The sequence below is a fragment of the Dermatophagoides pteronyssinus genome, unplaced genomic scaffold, assembly GCF_027571235.1.
Source record: "Dermatophagoides pteronyssinus isolate colony J.1.1.1.1 unplaced genomic scaffold, Derpt_VIB-CSIC_2022.12 sq0005, whole genome shotgun sequence".
Taxonomy (NCBI): Eukaryota; Metazoa; Arthropoda; class Arachnida; order Sarcoptiformes; family Pyroglyphidae; genus Dermatophagoides; species Dermatophagoides pteronyssinus.
In genome coordinates this window covers 1,281,587-1,297,823 of record NW_027461529.1, presented here as the reverse complement: position 1 = coordinate 1,297,823, position 16,237 = coordinate 1,281,587, and the positions used below count along the sequence as shown (strand labels likewise).

The 16,237-nt window shown below is 29.2% G+C and overlaps 5 protein-coding genes across 7 annotated transcripts; 2 read left to right on the top strand and 3 right to left on the bottom strand.

The window, feature by feature from the left end:
- Positions 1-267: 267 nt before the first annotated feature.
- Positions 268-4,860, bottom strand: SPoCk (secretory pathway calcium atpase). 3 transcript variants are annotated; one of them, XM_075819932.1, is made up of 8 exons: positions 4,624-4,860; positions 3,686-3,805; positions 3,425-3,628; positions 3,262-3,351; positions 1,337-3,198; positions 1,007-1,271; positions 840-935; positions 269-773 (listed from the first exon to the last, which is right to left on the bottom strand). In XM_075819932.1, exons 3-8 carry the CDS (start codon positions 3,626-3,628, stop codon positions 504-506), a joined length of 2,787 nt encoding a protein of 928 aa, XP_075676047.1. In that variant the 5' UTR covers positions 3,686-3,805; positions 4,624-4,860; the 3' UTR covers positions 269-503. The 3 variants fall into 3 exon arrangements, with proteins under 3 accessions (XP_075676048.1, XP_075676047.1, XP_027195313.2); XM_027339512.2 differs by lacking the exon at positions 4,624-4,860 and adding an exon at positions 3,901-4,038; XM_075819933.1 differs by lacking the exon at positions 3,686-3,805 and having other exon boundaries at positions 268-773.
- LOC113789919 (NAD(P)H oxidoreductase RTN4IP1, mitochondrial-like) lies at positions 4,160-7,480 on the top strand. The gene is made up of 3 exons (XM_027339518.2): positions 4,160-4,285; positions 5,857-6,635; positions 6,710-7,480. Exons 2-3 carry the CDS (start codon positions 6,043-6,045, stop codon positions 7,356-7,358), a joined length of 1,242 nt encoding a protein of 413 aa, XP_027195319.2. The 5' UTR covers positions 4,160-4,285; positions 5,857-6,042; the 3' UTR covers positions 7,359-7,480.
- Positions 7,481-7,647: 167 nt separating this feature from the next.
- Positions 7,648-10,189, bottom strand: LOC113789917 (uncharacterized). Its single transcript, XM_027339516.2, has 5 exons — positions 9,807-10,189; positions 9,626-9,751; positions 9,264-9,562; positions 8,812-9,193; positions 7,648-8,737 (listed from the first exon to the last, which is right to left on the bottom strand). Exons 1-5 carry the CDS (start codon positions 10,035-10,037, stop codon positions 8,492-8,494), a joined length of 1,284 nt encoding a protein of 427 aa, XP_027195317.2. The 5' UTR covers positions 10,038-10,189; the 3' UTR covers positions 7,648-8,491.
- A 384-nt stretch (positions 10,190-10,573) lies between these two features.
- LOC113789923 (serine/threonine-protein kinase Nek7-like) lies at positions 10,574-12,291 on the bottom strand. Its single transcript, XM_027339522.2, has one exon. It carries the CDS (start codon positions 12,174-12,176, stop codon positions 11,061-11,063), a length of 1,116 nt encoding a protein of 371 aa, XP_027195323.2. The 5' UTR covers positions 12,177-12,291; the 3' UTR covers positions 10,574-11,060.
- Positions 12,292-12,409: 118 nt separating this feature from the next.
- On the top strand, positions 12,410-15,298 carry LOC113789592 (uncharacterized). The gene is made up of 4 exons (XM_075819936.1): positions 12,410-12,929; positions 13,776-13,962; positions 14,022-14,488; positions 14,557-15,298. Coding segments are annotated over exons 1-4 (930 nt in total). The 5' UTR covers positions 12,410-12,928; the 3' UTR covers positions 14,832-15,298.
- The last annotated feature ends 939 nt before the right edge of the window (positions 15,299-16,237 follow it).

The window sequence follows — 16,237 nt, the reverse complement described above, 5'->3', positions numbered from 1 at the left end:
AAATAATAATAATAATAAAATCCGACAGTTCCGCCATCTGCTACTGTTTTATCCATACTATATCCAAGATATATGCCAATGAAATAAATTCAAAATAATAATTTTATTTTGATAATCATTCTAATCATAACCCACATTTCATCTTTAAAAGAAATTATGATTTACAATAATTATAAATTAAAATTTTTATTAAATATTTTTGATGAAAAACAAATTTAATGGATAAAAAAATCACGTTCGTAATGAAATTAATCTTTTTTTTGGCTATTTGTAAAAAAAAATTTCATTGCGAAAGAAAAATTTCGATTTTTACGAATTCAAAATGGAGGTAAAAATTGAAAAAAAGTGACAAAATAAAGGAATTAAAGAATCACAAAGCAAAATTTTGTAGAAAATAGTAATATAGGGTACAATTTTTTTTTCTCCAATTACGACTAGCGTCCGATAGATGTGAATTTATATGAATAAAAAAAAGATGTACAAAATGTATAAAAAGATGAACTTCATACCATGTTCATTTTTTCTTTAGCTATCATGAACATCTGTTTTCTGTAGGTTTTTTGCCAAAAATATTTTCGTATTTCCGATACTATAAATACGGTTGATGTGATACATAATAAGAATAATAAATCTTGTATTGTTAAGGATTCGGTGATAAAAATACGTTGAAAGAAAGGAACATAGATGACCAATAATTGTCCAATTAATGAAAATAAAACGGCGAACAAAAAAAATCGATTTCTTAAAATGCCAATTCGAAAGATAGATTTTGTCTTTAAAACAGTTAAAAATAATGATTATTAATTTTTCCGAAACATGAATGCTGAAAAAAAACATACCTGAGATCGACAACTTAATGCATTGAACATGTCAAAGAAAACAAAACAAGTGAAAGTCATTGTGGTATCTCGCGGTGTAACAACATTATCACTCATCTGGATGATTTTTGTAATCACATAAAAAATACATTAAATCCGAATTCAAGTATTCGAATGAAATAATTTACCTCTTGAATGAAAACAAATAAAGTGCCTAATATGATTATGATAGCTGAAACTAGAACATTAAAAATCAAATCTTTAGTAATCATTGGTTGTCGAACGTTTCTCGGCGGTTGAGATAATATATCCGGATCGACTGGCTCAACGCCTAAACTTTGAGCAGGTGGGCCATCCATGATAATATTGATCCAAAGAATTTGCATTGCATTCAAAGGATTTGGAATGTGTAACAATGTGGAAATGGCAATCAATGATAAGGCAGCAATGCTTCTGTTTGTTTTTAAACAAACGAAAGAATTTTGAAATTTGTTTACTTTGAAAATAAGAAAACTTACGTGCTGAGTTGGAATCGAACGAAATTTTGTATGTTATAGAAAATTGCTTTACCCTCTTCAATGGCTAACATAATTGTGTGAAAATCATCATCAACCAGAATCATATCGGAAGCCTCTTTACAAACATCGGTACCCGATTTACCCATAGCAATACCGATGTCAGCTTTTTTTAACGCAACACCATCGTTAACACCATCACCTGTCATTCCAACAATAAGACCATGGCTTTGCAATGCCTTGACAATTCGTAGCTTATGACTAGGACCCACACGATAGAAAATCGATATACGGTCAACAATATTAGCGAATGATTCATCATCAAGTTGATCAATTTCTTCGCCCGAAATCGGTAACTTATCCGGGACATGAAGACCAAGACGTTGACCGATAGCACAGGCTGTTTCTTTAGCATCACCAGTTAGCATTTTAACTTCAACAGTTGATGATCGTAATGCTTGAATCGATTCACGTACACCTTCTCGAGGTGGATCAAATATACCTGCCACTCCGACAAATGTGAGATCATTCATGGTGGGACCGTAAGCAAAGGCAAGTACTCGAAGTCCTTTACGACCCAAATCTTGTGCGGCTATATGAAACTTATCCATTTGATTTTTATCAAGAGGCACTTGTTTATCAATAAAAGCATATTTTGTACATGTTGGAAGCAAAACTTCTAAAGCTCCTTTCACATAATATTTGGCACAATTATTGGAAAATGTACAATCGCCATCATCATCGCCAATGAGTGTCGATTCTTTTAAATCACTATTTATAAAGTTGGACAACGGTATTGCTTTGACGGCCATGATTTTCTGAGCGGAAGAGAAAGGTATCTCTTCTAATCGGTCATAATGTTGACGAATATCGGTCATATCAAATTTACGAGCTGCAACAAGTATAGCTGCCTCGGTTGGTTGTCCAAATAAACGACCATTAACTAATTGAGCATTGTTACAAATACAACCAACTCTGAGCAAACGTCGTATCGATTCAAATTGAGGCTTAGTAGATTCGGCATTTTTTGTTTTCAAATCAATTTCGCCAACAAAACTATCATAACCAATGCCGGATAATTCAGCATGAAATAATTCAGATGTTACAATCGAGGTTAAGGTCATTTCATTTTTGGTCAACGTTCCTGTCTTGTCCGAACAAATAACATTAACACATCCCAATGTTTCAACAGTTGGGAGACGTTTGATAACAGCATTTTGTTTAGCCATACGAATTACACCAAGGGCAAGCGTAACGGTAACAACAATGGGCAAACCTTCCGGTATGGCTGCAACAGCTAGCGATACACCAATATTAAACATTTCCATCAATGGTCGTCCTTGTATCCAGCCAAGGAACATAATTAAGAATATTATACCAAATGAATATAGAGAAAGCTGTTTGCCCAATGTGTTCATGCTTTTCTGCAATGGTGTCTTTGGTGCTTCTTCAGATTGCATCAATAGAAATATTTTGCCAAACTGCGATTTGATTCCAGTACTTATAACAATACCTTTGCCTTTGCCTTGACAAACAAGTGTGCCCATGAATACAATATTAGCATTATTAGTCAATGCATTTTGCACTGGTTCGGATGATTTTGATGCAGGTTCAGTTTCACCTGTAAAACTACTTTCATCCACGGACAAATCAATTGATTGCACAAGACGAAGATCAGCTGAAACTCGATCGCCAGTTTCCAATATAACAATATCACCCGGCACTAATGATCGCGCCAAAAATGTTTCAACCTTTCCATTACGTATACAACGACATGTTGGCGGAACAAGTTTGTTTAGTTCTTCCAATGATTTTTCTGATCGATATTCTTGTACAAATGCGACCGTAACAACAATTATAATGGCCTAGAAATATTGTAATGAAGATAACATCAAACGAATTGCAAGAATAAAAATCCAAATACAAACCGCTGCAATACTGAATGCATCATCGAATTGTTGCATGCAAACACTGACAAATGCTGAGCATAATAAAAGTATGATGAGAGGATTACGAAACTGCAAAATCAGCGAAAAATAAATTTAAATTTATCGAAATCAAATCGATTATAAAAAGAAATTGAAAAGATACCTGTTCAAGATATTTACTGAGAAGACTTTCGTCTTGTTTGACATTAAGTTCATTATGACCAAAAATCTGAAGACGGCGATTAGCTTCATTCCAATCAAGACCTGTATCAATGTTCGTATTCAATTTTCTGCATACATCTTCGTAGGATAATTCACCAGCATCGACTTTTCGAATACATTCTATTCCTTCGCCGCTATACTCCATCTTCAGATTTCAATTCAATGTGATGAAATCATTTAGTTAGAAAAAAATTAAACTTACTTTTTATAAATTAAACTTTAAATGACAATAAATTATGGAAAGAAGATTAGTGAAAAAGAAATGATCAACTAATGAAAATTTCAATTAATGTTGATAATCAAATTCATTTCGTTTTGAAACCTATTGATAACAAAACAAGAAAAATTAAATTAAAAACCAAGTCCAAATAAACACTTTTTCATTTTAGTCAAATCGATTTAAAATATACAACATACAATACTGTAATATTGCTATTAAAATAGCGATAATAATTATCTAGGAATAGCATTAATTTTTTCAAATCAAATTAGAAAATTTCAAAAAATGAAAAAAAAAATTGATATCACATGAGTTTTTTTTAAAAAATAGAACATTATAGCCCAAAACATATGTGCACAGATTTTTGTGTTTGTGTGATGTGTAAAACATCAGCGGAATGATGAACGAAACTATCGAAACAGGCTCGATTATTGTTAGTATTGTATTCGAATTCATTATTCTGTTAGGTTCTATTTTTACCATGTGTTTTATTTGTCACCCTAACGATTTCTAAATTTTGAAATTTTTGAAATTTTCTAATTTTTCATCGATTATTTTAGTTTGGTCAATACTACTAAAAAAGTAAGTTTAAAGGCGAACGGAAAATTTCGCTTTACTTATCATTTATGATCATTTATTTTTGTTACACTTGTCTTTGTTGTTGATGATCAATATATGAAATTGAAAGGAAATAAGTTCATTTTGAATTACTAAAATCAGTCCAATCAATCATCATGATCATCATTGGATGATGAGAACGTTTATCGATCAAGTTCCAATGATCAATTATTTATCATTTTTGTCTTTCATTCTCGTTCATTTTTTCTACCTATGTATGATTAACAACAATTCAGTAGATATTAGTTCCGAAAAATTTCCTATTTTAGCTATAAATAAAATCATTATATTATTTTGCTTACCTATGTTAAATAATGGTTCTATTATCACAAGCATACGAAATTTTTAAAAAATGATAACTCCAGATAAAGTTATATCATTGTACGTGTCGATGTTCATGAAGATTTTATTAGACAATTTTATGTCACAAGACCCAAGCAATGATCGTCGAATTGATTTTTGATTAATGATTTCGGTTCATCATGTCGGTCCTTCGATCATTCATTTATTATCATCATCAACATTTCTAGGATGAATGATTGAATCTATTATTTTGATGATATTTTTATTACACACTGTAAATAATCAAATTTTTTACACCAATTATACCTCTACATGATCAGGACAAACGTTTAATTGATCATGGTTAATAATGATAATGATAGAATAGAAATTTACAACTACAATGACCATATTTGCCATTTCATTTTTATCATATTATTTTCATTGGTATTATCCTCTCTCACATTTCTACAAATAAGAAAATAAAAGAAATCATTTTCTGTCACCATTCGATAGACTTTAATCTCGACGTAATTACATTGACGTCTTTATGCCGGTTTTTTTTAATCAATGACTTTACACATTTAAATTTTATTCCATTATGAAGTACGTGTACAATATCGTCTAATCTGTTTCATTTAGTACAAATGATCGTCGATTTATCTTATCATTTTCTCTGTCTTTTTATCATATATGAATAATTATATCAATGACCGAAAGAAATTTTGATTGATATTTTAAATCTATATACATTGTCAATGGCAAAGATTTGATTTTAAATTCGATTTATATCTGTTATAACGAATACACATGTTATGCATTACAAATAATATCTAAAAATGATCATTTTTTTTTGTTTGTTTGATAACGATTTATCGTTTTTTTTTCTCGATGAATTAAACAAACTTTACGTATCGAATATGTAACGAGCATGATCGATGATGATATGTTCCGGATAATTGGAAAGCAATTTTTTTTCATGTACAAAAAATTATATCACTATATAAATTGAAAAATTTTTTCCCAAAAAAGAACTTAATTCATTAATTGATCATTAACTTCGATACAAGAACGAATATATTATAATTATTCGATTTTTTATTATGTTCATCTTGTTTCGATTAAATTTTGATATTGAGATCATAATGCCTATGTCCAAATATTTTAATCGTATTTCTTGAAGCATTTCGATTACATTTTTTTTAAATAAAAAAAAATACAATTGAATTTTCTCGTTTCAATTTTTTCTATAGTTGAATAATATATTGAACCTGATTTATTGTTTCCCTGTTTGCTTCTTCTTCATCTTCTATTGAACGATAAGAAAACGAAGATTTGTTCGACAAATTTGAATATAATTCAAGAATCTTTTTACCTTATTGAATTTATTTCGATTTTTGAAAACTGTATATTGTCATTTTTTCGCAAAACAATCAATTATGGAGTTTGCATCGAAAAGAATGGTTACAGCTATTTGCCGTCAACGTCATTATTCATCGGGATCTATCAATCGAAAACTAAGTCAACGTTCATGGAATATCGTACGATTTGATCAGGATCTAAAACGTGCAATCGAATTCAATTCAAATAGTCAGTTACCGGTTTTGAATCGTCCTAATGAAGTTATGGTCAAAGTATTGGCTTCAAGTGTCAATCCATTGGATATCGAAATGAGTCGTGGTTATGGTAATGTAATGTTATCATTAGGCAATACGGTCATGTCACAGGGTATTGATCGACTTACATATGGCCGATTACCGGTAACACCGGGTCGTGATTTTGTTGGCGAAATTATTTCAAAAGGTCAAAGTGTTTGGAACTATAAACCTGGTGATATTGTATGGGGTACAGTACCTCCATATGAGAATGGTTCACACGCTGATTATGTTATCACTTCGGATAATGCTATCAGTTATAAGCCGAAAAATTTATCAAATGTTGAAGCTGCTGCTTTGCCTTATGTTGGATTGACTGCCTGGTCTGCATTATCAACATTTGGCGAATTGAATTCACATAACAGTCATAACAAAAAGTATGACTATTTCATTAATCATTTCATAATCATCCATTTTTTCTAACTTATAATCATTTTTTTCTTAATTTTAGTGTTCTTGTTCTTGGTGGCAGCGGAGGTGTTGGATGTTTCGCAATTCAAATGTTGAAATTCTGGGGCGCTCACGTCATCACAACTTGTTCGGCAAAAACAATCGAACCGTTGAAAGAATTGACCTCGGCCGATGAATGTATCGATTATAAAAAAACAGAAGATTATCTCCGTCAATATCCTGGCACATTTGATTTGATTCTGGATGCCTCGGCAGCATCGGCTTCAAGAAAAAATTATGACCTGATCAAATCGGTTGTAAATGAAAATCAAAGGAATCCTAATGCAATCCCTAACCGTTCTGGCCCGTTGACACGAGTTTTTGATCGTAAACGTACAATTTATGTAACACTTAGTTCACCATTATTGCGCAACTATGATCGTTATGGTTTATTATCGGGTACGATGAGTACAATCTCCGATGCATTGGTCGATACATTGAATGGTATTCAACATGGTATCAGTTTTCGTTGGGCATATTATCTACCAAATCCAAAAGCATTGGCATATATTGCTCAATTGGTTGAACGTGGTATGATACGACCATTTACCAGTAATGTTTATGATTTCGATAAAGCCATTGATGCTTATGAAGCTTTTGAAATTAAACGTCCAATGATGGGAAAAGTTGTACTCAACAATGATAAATAATTTATTTGACCACATCATTGATGACTATAAACATATTTTGTTATTAAATCGATTATTTTCGAAAAAAAACTATTGTGATAAAACCAAATATAATATGATTATATGGTTTTAATTATCATTGATCTTTATTGATCTAAATTTTATATATATTATACAAATATTGATAGATTGGTAAGTGTGTGTGTTTGTAGATATATAATGTAATTATAATACACATTATAAATGAAACATAGAATTTTGTTTGTTTGTTTTTTTTGCATCACATACGATAAAAAAAATTTGAAAAAAATGATAAGAAAAATTTGCATTTATTCATTGTCGATCAAAAATTATTCGAAAAAAAAGATTCAATGATGGGATTAAGCAAAAAAAAAGAAAGAAAAAAATATACAAATATATATCACGAACACCAGTTACATTGATTCATTGTGATCCATTGTATGTATACCTTCTTCAAAAAAGTTCGATTCAAAATCTATATTTTCAACAAAAAAAAAAATCTTATCATTGTCAAAACAGTTTTGTATTGGTTGTTGAAGGTTTTTCCCAACAATTTTCTTTTCTTTTTTTACATTTATATTAATTATATCAAATAGGCCTGAATTTGTTTGAATTTTTCATTCATTTTTTTTTGGATGTATATATTATATATCAATCAACAAAATAATCGAGATCGAGAAATGTTAAATGAGTAAATCCTAATATATTGAATGTTTATTTTATGATGTATTTATTTTTTTTTTGTAAGTGTACATGAGTGCGGGTGTGGTTTTTTTTTCCATGGCAATTTGCTTGTCATGTATTTTGCTATAAAAATTCATGTAACATCGAATGATGAATATGATGATGGTGATGAAGATGATGATGATGTGATCACTGATTCAAATCGCGAATGCATAACAAAATAACAATGATTTTTGTATAAAAAAAACGCAATACTTATTGGATTAGATCGAAGTCCAAAGAACGGTTTGCAGTAAATTTAACATTAACACTTTCTATTGCGATTTTGAATTTATATTATTATTTTGTTTTTAAAATGGATAATTTGACCCAAACTGCAGAATTAGTGTTAATGATTATTATATGATTGGTTGATATTTGAAAAAGATAATTCAAAGATTATATGGACCTTAAGAGAAACTTAATGGGCTATTATTATCATTACCAGTGTTATTATTTGAACCACCGGAACTACTAACACTATTAATAGAATTTTTAATTTTCGAAGCTTTCTGTAACGATGCTAATTGTTTATTCAGATTGGTGACTTTTTGTTGCAGTTCTTGTATACGTTCATTATGTTTACGGGTCATATCTTGAATTTTTTCTCGACATTCTCTTTGTTCTTTACTGATTTCGGATTTGAGTTCATTAATCTATTAATTTAAAAAATTCAGAAAATTATCTGTCACAAAAGCATAAATGAAACGTAGATGTTGAATATACGAACCTTGACATCTTTTTTGAGCAATTCTTGGTTCTTATTTTTCAACTGTCTATCAAGTGATAAAATTTTCTCCCGAAGTTGTGTTACGGCGACAACATTATCGCTAACGGACATAATATCATTACTAGCATCCATCGACATTGATGATGTTGTTGATGTAACTGGAGCGATATTTGAATTAACCGATAATGTGCTAGAATTATTCGATGATGAAATCGATACTGTTGTTGCCGGTGCTGGTAAAAATGTTCCATTACTTGTTTTAATAAATGATTTAACATAATCGACGCATTGTTTTTTATTTGATGATGAACCACCATCACGATGATCCCAATTGTTTGAGTTATTGGAACTACTCGTACCGTTTGAGCCTCCATGTTCTTGTCTTGAGAATAATTTGAATTAAAATAAATGTCATTTTCATTTTTTCTCTCAAATAATTTTGTATGTCTTACTTGTATTTTGAACGATTTGAATGTTCACGTTTTAGATTCGAATTCTGTATTGATGATTGTTTATTTTTAGCTTTGGCTAATGCACGTTTATATGACATTGTACATAGCCAACATAATAACTTTCTCTCACTATCTAGACGTCGATTTGGATCGGTTTTATCTTTTCGGCGGAATGCACAACGTTGTTTACATTGATCGCAAGTAACTGGAGGACCATATCGTTGTTCTGAATGCATACAACGCTGACATTTAGATCCAACAAAAGCTGCAGTTATATTGCAATATTCACATAATGTTGGCTTATTAAAAAAAATATGAATAAAATTAAAAAATCAATTCACATAAAACATTCGATATAATACTTTTCCGTAAAGCTTTATATTCTGGTCACATTTACGACAAATTGAGCTTAAATTAGATTTTGAATCCTGTTGAAATTCCGAACGACAATAAGTACATTTAACCATGACAAATGCATCCCGACAATCCTATTAATCGAAAAATTGATAAATCTTTGTGATAATTAAATTAATTAAACTCAACCTTGCAAAGCATTTCACCATCAGAAAGATCATCGAATGGATAACGAGAATTACAACGAGTACAGGCATACAGGGCCATTGTGTTTGTTGTTGATATTGTTGCCGATGATGAAGAAATAATATTATTACAAGGCAATACCGAAATCGATGATGTTGTCGATGATGCGGCTGTCGTTGATGATGAAGATGATGATGATGGTAATGAAGTTGCCATCATCATTATGGAACACATAAATACATAAAACAAATTATCATACAGACAAAATATTCTGTAGAAGATGGAAATTGATAATGCGAATAAATATTTTTTTTTTTTGAATTATATTCAAATAAATTGCCTGATGTCAAATCAGAAAAATTTTCAATATACGTATTAAATTAAAATACAAAAAAAAACAAATTAAGAAAGTACATTCATAATCATAATGATAATAAGAATACCGCTTTGTGTAAATATACAGACAAAATTTATCCAAGACAAAAAGCTTTTACATAAAACACACACACATCATGTAAAGTAAAAATAATCGTTGAAAATGATTGTAGCGCCACCATTTACCGAGCCAATTTTATCAAAACGAAATCCAAAATGCCAAGACATCAGACACACACACACACAAAGATCTGTTAACATCGATATTTGACAGAAGAAATAGAAATTATTTGTATTGATGACAAGAATATGGGGTAACAATACACAATACTTGTATTATGATACACAACAACTACGACTACTCAAACTTAAGGTTATAGTCAGGCGGCGGTCCCACTTGTATAAACTAAAAAAACTAGTTTGCCGGATCATGCTTGCTTGATATGTTAAACTCGAAAGTTTGTCAAATCGCAAACTTTTCCCGTTTTCTACTTCCACAGTGCATTTTTCGGTTTAGTCTGTTTGTTAGTTTATACAAGTGGGACCGCCGCCTCACAATTCAATGATCATAAACATAGCATTTATGTTGATACATACAGAATGAATATATTGATCGCTGATGTTTCTAATTCCCACTGTAATAAGACCAAATTGGCTTCTGTAACAATGATTCTTGGAAACAATATCTCCATCTATTGTCGACCGATAAAAGTTGTTTAGGATTTTTTTCCGATTTATCACCATTGATTAAATGAACTTTATGGATTTGGTTTTATTTGTTGAAAAATTAAACAATAATTGAATAACTTTGTTCTTCCTTGTTTTCTAACGACAATTTTTATTCATGTGATCCAAAAATAGGATAAAAATTAAACCGACAATTTAAAACATATTTTTAATATTTTTATAAATTTTTTTCAATCCAAACGAAGAAGAAGATGATGATGATGTGGATGATGATTGAATTTGTTTAATGGAATCCATCTCATCATCATCGTTATTATTATTATTATTATTATCCTCATCATTTTTAATTTGATTACCAAGAGATTTAGATCGTTGTCGAGTAAGAATCAAATTAAAATCAATATCATTATTATTATTATTATTTTGTTGTTCATTATTATGAGATGATTGAATCAAACGTATCATTTCCAATATTTGTTGAATATTCAAACGTTCGATTGGTGATAAACGAAGACAATTATTAATTATTTGTCGTATTCCATTACTATATAATGTTGAATCGATTGGTTTATAATCTAAATCAGTTATTTTTTTAATCAACATATTAATATGTTGATTTGTTTCATAAAATGGTGGATATAACATAATCAATTCATATAATAAACAACCCATTGACCATATATCGGCCGAAAAACTATATTTTAATTGAAAATGACGTTCAGGTGCCATATAATATGGTGTACCAACTACTGTAATTACATTTTCTGTATTCGATGATATTAATCGACTGAAACCAAAATCAGCTAATTTTACTGTATGATTCTGCATGACCAATACGTTTGCCGGTTTTATATCACGATGCATTATAAATTTTGAATGCATATAATCTAATGCTTCACATATTTGTGTAAAATAATTTAATATTGCCATTTCGGATAATAATTTATTATTAACACGTAAATATCTTATCATTTTTGATAGATCACCAGCATCAGCATATTCAAGTACCATATAGATTTCATTATGTGCATAGAATGAATCCAAATGTTTAATAATATTCGAATGATTTAATCGACGTAATACAAGAATTTCTCTCAAACATTCCATACGTGTCTGTCCATTCTGTATACGTCTCATTTTTAATCGTTTCAATGCAACCACTTGTCCATTAATACGATTTATTGCCTTATAAACATCACAGAATTCACCATTACCAACCAATTTTTTAATATCATAATTTTTAAGATTTTCATCATCAAAACGAATTTCATCAATATCATTATCATTATTATTCATCATTATCATCATCATTTAAATTTATTAAATTCTGTCACATACATATAGATTTATTATTATTATTTTTTTTTACATAAACACAACAAAAATGAACCAATTTATAAAGGGGTGTGATAGGATTTATGAAAAAAAAAATAAATACATAATTGTTATCATTTTGATGTATTTTCTTTTTTTTAATGGATGTCATCGCGTGAGGGCAAATAATAATCAATAATATCCTTATCTTTTGATGATAGAGATGATGATGACGATAGATGATGAGAGCCATTTAGAAATTATTTGATTGAAAAATTATTATCGATTAAAAATCTTTGAATGTTGATTAGGCTGTTATGACAACAACAACAACAAAATTGTTTTTAACTGTTATCAACTACTCTACATTATTCCAAACATTTTGATTGATGACAACCACAACAACAAAAGAAAAAAAAACGGTAGATTTTGATTATCACCCAAAAAGAGAAAGACAAAGAGAGAGAAACATTGTATCGTCTATTGGACAAAGAATGATACAATTTTGAAATCGATACGGATATTGATGAAAATTGATCGACAGGTCGAAACAAATTAAAATTGAATTCAAAGAAAAGAAGAAAAAAAGAATAGCTGAAACGATACACATCGGAAATTTTAACCCGAAAGATCATTGTTATCATTGATATCAAATCAATCTATAAATGTTCAATGACCTTCTGAAATGATGTCACACACTGGATATATTTCACAGTGAAGAAAAAAAAATTCATCCATGCATCAATGCAAGTATTGATAAAATTTTCTTTCTTCAATTCGATTCATTCATTCATTTGTCTTTTGATTTAAGATTCTTTTTGACGTTTTGGTTGATTACATTTCAATTACGATTTTTTTTTCGGACACTATCAATATTTTCATTCAATTTATCATGGATAACCAAGAAAAAAAACTTCATTTTCAAAATGACAATAAAAATTATTGCCATCCAACTTACTTGTCAATAAAATTCAATTATTGAAAAAAAACCTGATAAAAGAAATAAAAAAAATTGACTTGATTTGATTGAAATCCAATCGATCTGATTTATATTATTATGTTCAAAGTTGAATTCTTTTCTTCTTCTTTTTTTTGCTCGAAAATTTCTCACGTACATCTCTTTTCTCTATTATCAGTTCAATGTCTGTTATGAATCTTTTTTTTTCTTCAATCTGGTTCATGGATAATGATGATCATGATGACGATAATGATGAGAGCTAGTTGTCATCAACAGCCATGACAATTATTCTATCTTTTTTTTCCGAATTGTCTTTACCATTATCGCTTGTTGTGTTGTTTTTTTTTGTTGTTGATTACTTACTACTTTACGATCGAAAGATTTTTATATTGAATGTTGAATTCTTCAATAATATTGTTTATTGTTATTCAATCATTCAAATCGAACGATTGTTTCGATTTCTATCAAGTTATAAATCAACAACAACACAAACAAAATTAATTGATTAACCTTTGTAGTAATCATCAACTTTTTTCCATCTTTAATAATAATAATAGTATCAATAAATATGAATTATAATCATATAAATAATTTTTTACTAATTAGTTTCTGTTTGATAATTATTGTTTCTGGTAAAGTGATAAAACAACAACAACAACAAAAACATCAACAACAGGATTCATTCGTTCCAATATTATTGTCAAAATCATCATCATCACCATCGAATATTTCTATTTCATTTAATCATCGTCCACAACGACAAAAATATCCACTTGCATACATACAGAAACGTGATTCATCAATACCAAATTATGGTTATGATTTGTATGATTTTTTTTCTTTTTTTTTGAATTTTTGCTCATTTTTTTTCATTTCAATATTAGTTTCAACGAAATGGAATCATTGACTTCGCCGGGTATATTTTCTGATCCAAATAATGGTCCTGTATATCAAAATGTTCCACCACCACCACCAGCACCACCATCATCATCATCTAATACAGGAATGATGATGACATCTGATACAAATTTTGTTCATCCAAATTTTTTTGATACAAATTTTAATGATCATATTCCAATGATTAACAATGGTGTTAATGGTGGTAATGATGGTACAGGTAATAGTGGTTCAATGATAAATGGTCATCATACTCAAAATCATAATCATTATCGTCATCATCAACAATTATCATCATCACCATCATCGCATCAATCACATCATCATCATCATCATCAAAATTATCATCCAAATCAACATTCAAATAAAAATTCATTACAACCATTAAATCCGTTTGGATTATTTAATGTTGCGCCTGCATTCAATCAATTAATACATCCACCACCACAGATGCGTATGTTTTGCAGAGATTTTTGTATTTTAAAATTTGATTTTGTTTTGTTTTGTTTTGTTTTTTTTCAGAAACAAATCGTTTAGATCTAGCTGCCGGTCCATTATATCATCATGGACATCATCATCCACCAGTATTGTTGGTTAGCCATAAAAATGCCGGTTTTACTAATTGGATTGTACCATTTTTATTAATGTTATCATTACCATTTGTTTCGGGTGCTGCATTTATACCATTATTTTTGAAAAGTATTGTTTATCTATTACAAATTGGCCGTAATTTAGGTATTTTTTTCCCACTAATACCACCGGTTTTGAATGCAACACATCATAATCATATTGGATAATTTTTTTTCAATACTTTTCACCTACAACACCTCCACATGATAATAGAATATTCTTGTATTTAGCTAACAAAACAGATATATGATAAATTCAATTTCATCTTTTACATGTTTGAAAATATCAAATGTAAGCCTAATTTTATTTTCAACAACAAAAATGATTTTTTTGTAATCATTAGATGTTCAAATACATTGTATAATTTGGGACATTATTGAAAACATTTAAGAAACACCAAATGTAATTTTCGACACAAAGTTTTGCCATTCATTTCATCATGAACGTTCTTTTTTTTCACATTTTTTTCTCTTCCCTCAATATAGCATTCTATTAAATTCATTTTATTAGCACAATATTTTTTTTTTTAATTTTCTGCATTGGTTAGATTTCTCATTCGATTCATTCGCTACGTTTTTCTCGAACATCATAATCATTTCTTCATTTCAATTCTTCGATTTTTTGTTTTGTTTGATAGAGAAAAAAAAATCCTATTGAATGTTGATTTCTGTTGACATAAACCACACATAAACGCACCAAAATGAACCATACATTTTGTCAAAATGGATGTTTCAATGTATGAAAACATAAACGTATAGATATATCCTATCAAATATTTTCAATAACATATTCTACATTACTAAAGAAATTCATACATTATCAAATCGAATGAGACACAAGAGAATCGTCGATGATAACAAAATCATAAAATAGTAAACGAACAAACGAGAGCAAAAGAGAGAGAGAGAGAGAAAACGAGCGATGTAATGAAAATGATAGTGAAAGGGAGCAAAAACATCGTTCAAATATTTACTTAACCACTCTTATTGAATGGTATTTTAACTACCAACCATATTTTTCAACATTGAATTCATATTGTATAATGTATACAATCTTTAGCACAATATTCAATAACATCAATAGTTAGAACATATAACAAGAGAAAAAGAAAATCAAAATCTCTCTTGTTTTCTTTCCCTTTTTTTTCTTTGTTGTACAAACAACACACTCCCAAATGGATTCCAAAATGAGATACATGATGATTATGATGATGATGATGATGATGATACAACAACAGACATAACCATTGATGCTTATGCTGATTTCTGTATATTTTATCAAACAAAAAGAAAAATAGAAATAGAAAAGAAAAGAATATATACAAATCTCAAGAGATTTATCTATAGATCATCATCATTTATATTGTAGACATCTATATTATTTTAATTGTATAGAATATTCTTTTCCATACAAAACATATAAGAATATATAAAACGAATAATGCCTATGGCTTTTATGAAATTTTTCATATTTTGTTTTTTGTAATTTATCAACAACAACAAAAAACAAAAAACAAACTATAATTTTTTTAATATTAAACATTTATAAACTTATCCATTTTTTCAAAAAAAAT